Source organism: Glandiceps talaboti, chromosome 17 (assembly GCF_964340395.1).
Source record: "Glandiceps talaboti chromosome 17, keGlaTala1.1, whole genome shotgun sequence".
Classification (NCBI taxonomy): domain Eukaryota; kingdom Metazoa; phylum Hemichordata; class Enteropneusta; family Spengelidae; genus Glandiceps; species Glandiceps talaboti.
The window spans coordinates 19,074,200-19,083,086 of NC_135565.1; the positions used below are offsets into that span (position 1 = coordinate 19,074,200).

Here is an 8,887-nt window from a genome sequence, read left to right on the forward strand (position 1 = left end):
AACAACCTATCGTCAAGATGGTAATTACTATCGCAAAGGGAAAACTGGTGCCTGGAAACACAATTTCACAGTCGCACAGAACGAACTCTTCGATTTGAAAATAACAAAAGAAGCAGAAAAACGAGGTCTTAAGATGGAGTATGTACTATAAACGCTCATGGTTAAGGTATATGGCCCATAGATATACGCTTAGTCTTGCTGCTAGACGTTCGGGCTTGTGAGTGAGGGCTTGCCCGAGGGTGTTCCATCCTCGATAGCGATGTTCGGGCGTGTGTCGTATTCTATCGGAAGAACATCCGAGGTCTAGCAGATAGACTAATATACGCTATCCTACCTATACAACATTGCAGATGGAAGTATTTAGACTTTAACAAATACAATAGATGGTGTATCGGGAATGTAAAGGCTACTACTGTTGCTATATGGCAAACAAATACTACAGCTGACAAATATTATTTATGGAATATAAACCTTATAATAGCTATGATATTCAGGAGTTTAAATTAGATATTATTCCCCAATATTTTTCTTCGTTCAGCCAACGATAATCCAGTGACCTAAGGGAGTGTACAGTTTTAACTTCCAGGGGGGGGGGCCCGGAGGATTTTCAGGGGGGGCCACCAATTTTTCTCAAGAAAAATTAGGGGGGGCTAAACAAAAATTTCACTATTTGTTAGGGGGGGGGGGCCACAAAAAAACCCCTAAACCTGAATGTCAGGATGGACAAGTGCCAGATATGTATATAAAATAAAATATAGGCAAAACCCAACACTTGACTGTGCACAATGTCCTACAGAAGTAGCATTTAACATGGATTGATGATAAAACAGTGCACAAACCTATTAAATCACAATATTTGTATTCAGTGAAACAAAAATTGACCGGCGACTCTGCCACTTCTCAAGGTAACTTTCCCATGAAATTCTGTAGGACTTGTTTCATCACAATCACTGTCTGAGATATCAGCCGTGCTTGAAGTTTCAGAGTTATCAGAAAAACAATCATCACTGTCTATAACACCTATTATAGCATTTTCACTTTCAGAGTCACTACTATTTGTATCACTGATGTCTGTAGTTGTAGTTTGAAGTTCATTTGCAGTCACTTTTCTTGACCTAAATTCAGGTGTTCCAAGTATGTGCGTTGATATTATGTCTACTTTTTCTCCTTTTTAATTTTCTATATTTTGGCAATTTATGCTTGTCTAGATATTTATCTGGCTCTTTTACGTTCAGTTTTTCTAGAGTTCCACTTATGAATAACTGCAACCAGTCATAGTCATTATAATTCTTGTTTTCTCTTTTCTTCTGTACCTCTAACCGATGTCTGGATCTAATGTTTTTCATCCTCTCCAAATTTCTCAAATGTTCAATGTAGTTTTTAACACTGTTCACACTGACAATATATTTCTCAGCAAAACGAGAAATAGCAGCTTCATCATTTAATGTATTCATAACAAGCCATGCATTCATAAAAATATTATTCAACCCTTTGAAGTGATACATGTACTGCCCCCCCCCCCTCAGCGCATCAGTTTACTAAAGTCTCTTGAAATATAGTCCAGAAGTGTTTTATATTTTGCGTAGAGATAATATGAATACTATAATATAGGAAGGGTCTTAATATGTATTTCAATCTTAAATAACATGTTTTCCATTTGCACTGCAATTAAAAATGTTTCTAAAATGTGTAATTTATGAAGTGTTTAAATTAATAATAAATGATTGTGTGACCAACCACTGCAAATTAATCCTAAAATTTGAATATGTTCACATGGAAAAAAGTTTCCTCATGGTGCAATTTTGCACTATTTTTTCCAAAACTGTGATAAATAAGTAATATATATATATATATTTACTTGTTCATTTATTTGCTAATTTATTTATGTCAGTGATGGGCTAAAAATCCAAGAAAAAGTGTAGCCAGACCAGTAGTCTATTCTGTCACCCCTCAGTTGTAAGTAGACATCCTGTCAGCCAATTTAACTTATAATAGTCTTTATTTGTGATTTTATGAGTGTCCATGATTCAACAACTTTGTGCACTGGTTCAATTCTGAAGTAAGTATAAATATGGAATAAGTTAATACATGTAGCAACTGCTGGCAAATCTATGTGTTGCTGTATCTGTGTTTCATCTGTGCGTATTTTTGTTAGTGGTTTCAGGGGGGGCCATGAAATAAAAACAAGAAGTCTTAGGGGGGGCCAGATAATTTATACCAGTTTTTGTAGGGGGGGCCACCAATAAAAATCCCTTGCTTCATTAGAAATCCTCCGGCCTCCCCCTGGAAATTAAAAATGTACACTCCCTAAGAGGCCTTTAGCGGCTCATAGCATGTATAGTGACAATCCTTAGATCACGAGTATACACTATAGATACCAAAAGACCCGCTCGAACAAACGAATTGCCATCTTTTGAGCATGTTCAATAATCCATTCAAGCAGATGACACAAAGACCAGTCTTAAGGCTAAAGCACGAACACAACAGCCTGTCTCGTAAAGAACAATGCCTTGCCAGTACCATTACCTTAGTAGTTGTTTCCATAGGGGCGTGTAATATTTCATAGATTGTTGTTTTCCAGGTATACAGACTAAATATAACAACCTTTTGACTATATATTCCTACCTGTAAGTAGAATATTTCTACTAGTATAGAGATTGATACATTTGTAGCAGCAGGATTCGTACGTTATTTTCCTAAGAAAACGGCAATTTAAGCAATAATACGTGCCCCTGTGGTTGTTTCTATGTCAAGGACAGTTCTTGAAATAAAAAAACACCCTTTAATTTGTAGCTCAGTGACGACAATCAGAGCCAGAACTTCTAGGCCTGAGAATATTTAATACAACAATAAAACACATTACGTTTATGGTTAAATAATAAAAAATAATGTGTTTTCGGTAACCCGACCGACACTAGTTGTCAAACTTAAACATTAAAAAAATTAAACATGGTAGTGGTGAGAATTTACTTGTATAGATTAGTGGGGAAATTTTCTTGCCAAAGTCATATTGGTCATGACCATTAACTTTATTTGATGAATAAAATTTAATCAATGATCTAAGAGGTATCATAAGTGTTGTGAATTTGATGTGTATCTCAGTCTGTACCATACTTCATAGTAAATGTTGTGATGTGTATCTCAGTCTGTACCATACTTCATAGTAAATGTTGTGATGTGTATCTCAGTCTGTACCATACTTCATAGTAAATGTTGTGATGTGTATCTCAGTCTGTACCATACTTCATACTTGTCATAATCATTCACACTTTGCTTTTGAGTTATTTTTTGTAAATACAGACTCAAATCATCAATGAATATCTTTGATTTTAAAACTTGAAGAGTGACCTTAGATAGGTTAGTGTCTAGTTATCAAGCAAGTGTTTTTGACATAAAAACAAGCACTACGGTACATACGAGTAAGGCATTGGCTTTAGATAGACTGGTTTGTTTGCCTTAGGAATGTTTTTTGTGGTTTGCAATACTGATCAGCAAGTGTGCACAAAAGTTGTTCTTTCGTCCATGAAAGCAAGGACATTTGAGAGAGTCTTTTAGCATATGTGATGCATTGTGTTGGCTATTCTTCCATATAACCATACACCCCAATGGTTTTACAAAATCATGTGTGGTGTATTGTGTTTGTTATACCCCAAATGTTTACAAGGTCATATGTGATATATTGTGTTGGTTATACCCCAATGGTTTACAAGGTCATGGAAGAAACAGCATAGAATGGAGTAAATGGCCTAGCCCTTTTTAGTAACATTCCCTGTTTTCTAACTGGACTAAGCATGTAATGTTTTTTTTTTAAATATCGATATTTGTTTAATCCCAACACCATCGTCGTCTTCAGCCGTAATCAGTTTTATGCATTTGAATTTGTGTCGCTGGATATGTCTGGTTTTTGAACCCAGCTTCAAACACTGACCTCATCAGGAGTATATGTTATCGCCCTCAGCGACGAAGATTCCTACGACGATTTATTCAGTGTTTGATTAAAGTCATTTACGCAGTTTGCTCGTCCATACCTTATGAACCTATATGCCTTTTTAATGAAATGGTAATCAACACCTTCTCAATGTTTACTCTAAATTTACGACATTATTAAACCCATCCATCCGTCCATCCATCAATCCACACACACACTCTCCACACACAACTTTATGTAGACGTACTTAGTGTTAGTAACGGTTGAAAGGCGGGCTTATATGTTGTATGACTTGTGTTAGGAGGTTCCAATAAGCTACGCTATTGAGATAGACTTCGCCCGAATCAGATTGTCAGGTAAGTTGACACCAAACTGTTTATATATCAAAGGTTTGAGATGTTATTGCTATATTATCGGTTGGTTTGTTACATTAAATATTTAATCAAACAATACATTACATTATCAGGCGTTAAAATGTAGATACGTCACAATAGTTACTGGTTGATTTAATTACGTCATGGCTGATTACAATATTATGTGTTGTAATATTTTGTCTTACCAGGACCATATTAATTACCTTTTATGTTTTGAAGTCCGTAATTCATTCCCAATTCTCACATTAGCTTCTTTTACCAGTGGAGCCATAACCGTTAGATATAATTATTTTGTTTTCAGCTGTACAGTGGACAACTTAGTGTCACCTTTAAATTCTCACCCAAAACAAAAACAGAGCCTTCAAATTATTACAACTTTAAAATTTCGACACGCAATAATACTACTTTTGGAAATAAAAAAACACACCATTTGTTCATTTTTTAAAACATTTATTTAAAGATACAAACAGACGTATAAAGGGTGACGTAAAACACAGTCTAAAAGGCCTCAGAAATATTAAACGAATTCTAGATCTGAAAAATACGCTAAGGTTTTCTATGCATGTGGTTTGGTCCCATAAAATTAATACTGTAGCTAATATGCATCTTCGTAATCTTCGTGAAGGTATGCTCATTGTAAACAAGTATGCAAATATCAGTGGTCAGATATATTTTGGAATGTTTAAGTTACATAAATTAGTATATTGACGCGAAAGAAATTCTTTACTGTAAGATTTGTATTCAAATATGTCTTGTTGTAATTCTCTTTGCCACAGTTTTACAAACTTGGATATTGAAAATAAACAATGTTCTACCGATCGTTGTGCCTTTCAATACAAGACCTACAAATAATATAACTTTACTTCATCAATACGATACACACTAGTTCAATATATTGCGTTATGCTTCATTAAACAAACAAACACATTACTCACACTTCATGCATCGCTTGATATACGTACGTAAACGATAGCCGTTATCAATGATGACAACCCGTACAATTGAACAGCTATAATAAACACACGAGTTTGTGCAGGTCAAACACGTGTAAAAACAACAATAAAGAAACAACTTAATTCAATGGCGTATACCAATTCTCCTAAAACCGTTATTGTGAATTGTGGAAAACACTGCCGTCAAGACTTCTGGTCTTACCGTAATAGTTCTGTTATTTGGTGATGGTGGTTGGTATGATGGCATCCCAACCATTCAATATTGATCACTCATTCAAAGCAACGTGCGCATATTATACACAAAGTCAACAAACTTTCTTTACCAAATATATGCACAGTAATCTATGTAAGGGATGTCGGTAATAACTAGATAAGCTACGCATAATGTATTACATATTCTTTTCTGCTCTTTTCCGTTCTTTTCTGTTCTGTTCTGTTCTGTTCTGTTCTGTTCTGTTCTGTTCTGTTCTGTTCGGTTCGGTTTGGTCCGGTTCGGTTCGGTTCGGCTCGCTTTGGTTTTGTTTTGTTTTGTTTTGTTCTGTTCTGTTCTGTTCTGTTCTGTTCTGTTCTGTTCTGTTCTGTTCTGTTCTGTTCTGTTCTGTTCTGTTCTGTTCTATTCTATAATACTCGGTTATTTATGGTATATATTATATAACTTTATAATATACCCTAGCCTTAGCGTTCTTTTCAAAATCCTACCTTATCTCTACCTCTTCTATATGACTCCTTACACACTATTGCATAATCCAAAAAATGTTACTCGAGTAATGAACATAATTAATACTAAATGTGATATGCACGACTTTCCTTTTATCACAATAACATACAGGTGTTAACTTTTCCGATCATCAAAACAATCCCTTTACTTTGAGAGTTTTCAATCAGTCTACAGTTCGTAAACTAATTCAAGTCCTTGTCTCTCTGCATTTGTTGTAATTTTCTGATCGAAGTATACATTCTGTGCAATGGTGAAATGATTCTTCCAATCTCCCACCTTGCCTTTACGGAAATATTGACACTGTCCAGGACGCCATGCATTGTTGTTATCTCTTGCTGCCATAATGCTTTGATTGTCGCCACAACTTCGTTTCATTGCATCGAATCCACAACTGGTCGTAACTCTGTCAAGTTCTTCATCAGATTTTGGTCGACCCAAGAAATCACCAACCTGGGATAACACTGACTTCAAATCTTTCTTCATATCTTCAAAGGTCACGTGAAGCACGTTATCTTCAAGACCATAATCTTTCCATGCCAATGTAAAATCTAACCAGGGTCCGCACCAAACTCTGCCATCGCTGAACGCTTGCACCCAGTCTTCCCAGCAGAGATTCATATCGAAGAAAGGCAGACTTTTGGCGAAATGATAGAAGGATACACAGACGTCTTTCGGATTTCGGGTTACACAGATGACTTTGCATTTCTTCTTTCCATTTCTCCAATCACTATGAAAGAATTGGGGATGCAGGTGACTTATCATCAGCCTTGGTGACGACATTCTATTCAGCGTTGTTTGTGTAGCTCGTTTATGCATACTATAGATATCCTGTCGATCATCACTGGGTTCATACAGTTGGCAAAGTCGTACAACTTTCTGTGTTTTAGCCAGTTGCCAGTTGAGATCCCGATACATCATTCGTAATGCATTATGCATCCAAAGTGTCCCAGATTTAGGGAATGTTACGATGACGACATCGTCTTCTCTGATATCCCAGTCATCAATTCGTCTTTCTCTGATTGCATTGACGTCGTGAAGACTGTCAAGAAAGTAGGAACCATCGTAGAAGAAACCAGGCCACTCTGTTGCCATCTTGCTGGACAACTATTTATCTGCATCTAACTGTACCGAACCCTGGGAGCAAAATGTGTAAGATTACTAGCTGTACGATGACGCATCTAAATACAAAGCTTGCCCGTATTTCCCAGAATGTTGTTGTTTGTGGTCGAGTCAGAGGCTACTCGAGTAAAGGTCGCCAGGTATTCATTTTTAAACATTCTTACTTGCTGATTGTATCTTTAATATTTGCAAATGTTCGTTAAATCGAGCTGAGATTACGTTGCTACGGCGAACTTTGCCTTCTAATAGTGGACTAGTATTGCGCAGATCTTCTGTTTGTAGTTTGCAGCAAAACGTTATCAAAAGGGGCAGTCCTTTCAACCGTAAGGCTGCTCTCCCAAGGAGTGCTTTAAAAATACATCAATAATTCTGCACAGAAAATAAATACAATTATATATACATTAAAACCAATGAACAAAATTATCACACCACAACCCCCACCATGCCACCCCGACTCACCACCCCAATCGTCAACGTCGTCATCATATCAACGTCTTCTTTGTCGCTTACAACAACGTCGAAGTCACATATTCAGTATTGCTTTAAAGGAACAATAGCATAAGATTGGAGTCCATTGTATCAATATTGGGGTACCCTAGATTGTGCCTGTTGTAACCTTTGACCGTTGTTCTATGAATATTCATATATAATTCAAATGCACCTCGCTTTCTAGAAATTTCTGTTGAAGGTGAAAATGATTTTAATATCGCCCGTCGATAAAGGTAACCTAATTGTAAAATGTATTGGTATCATGGTCGATCACAACAAATCCATGAATACCGTCAGCTAAGTATACTATGGCAACAAATATCTCCCAAAAAAATTCAGATCAACTCAGCCACGAAAATGTAAAAGGAATACGTATTCAATGATTTTACATGATACCATGTCTTTTTATTTGGATATCAGTATTCAAAATTCATAGAGTTTCATATTTCTTCGCACGAACAGGTTGAAAGGGATTTCCAGTACCACGCTGTCATTGTTACAGCGACCAGCTATATTAAAACAATTCGTTTACGATTGTTTTAAATGGTTAAAATCAAAAGTATCATTTTTTAAAAACTGAGAGCAAAGAACTATGTCCATGAAAGATAACTAAATCATATTCATAAGAATGTAGGACTAAATTTTATTCTGTCCATCACCGTTCTATCTATATATTAATGTGTATTTTGGGCCGCTGCATCAAGAATATCTTATGCAACCAGTAGTAAACATCCAGTGTGTATAGTTGATTTATATATTAAAATGACGTCAGAGGTTTAGTGTATCATCTAACAGGGGATTTGCAAAGTGTTTGACTGTCTATGCCAAGACATCTTAGTAACAGTTGTACAAGTGGTGTCATGATGGGCGAATGTGACTGGCTTGGAATCTGCAGGTTGCAGGTTCGAACCCCATCGCTGCCGTTTATTTCTGAGCGGCTAAAGTCCTTGGGCAAGGATTGAACCACGACTGTCCCTCAGTCTACCCAGCTGTATAATTGGGGACCTGGTAGGATAGAGGTTGCAATGTGAATGCTTTAATCCCATGCGCTTATGAAAGGCTGCAATGGATTGTATGCTCCCCAGGGAGTTGAGGAAGTATAAATGGCCGTTGTGCCGCTAAGGATCAATGCCAGGGGTAATAATTGTAAAGCGCTTTGAGCACTGAGTGGTAAAGCACTATGTAAAAACCAACATTATTATTATTATCATTATTATTATTATTATTATTATTATTATTGTTATTATTATTATTACACAAAACCATGAGTATGTTAATGTATCTAGTTGGGTGCCTTGAGTGGCAT

General features: G+C 36.4%; 1 protein-coding gene across 1 annotated transcript; it reads right to left on the reverse strand.

Moving 5' to 3' along the window:
* Window positions 1–6,141: 6,141 nt before the first annotated feature.
* Window positions 6,142–7,065, reverse strand: LOC144448162 (sulfotransferase 1E1-like). The gene has a single exon (XM_078138315.1). It carries the CDS (start codon window positions 7,063–7,065, stop codon window positions 6,142–6,144), a length of 924 nt encoding a protein of 307 aa, XP_077994441.1.
* Between the last annotated feature and the right edge of the window lie 1,822 nt (window positions 7,066–8,887).

Excerpts from the sequence above, each read along its gene's own strand:
- LOC144448162 (XM_078138315.1), bottom strand. The coding sequence starts at position 7,065 with ATGGCAACAGAGTGGCCTGGTTTCTTCTACGATGGTTCCTACTTTCTT.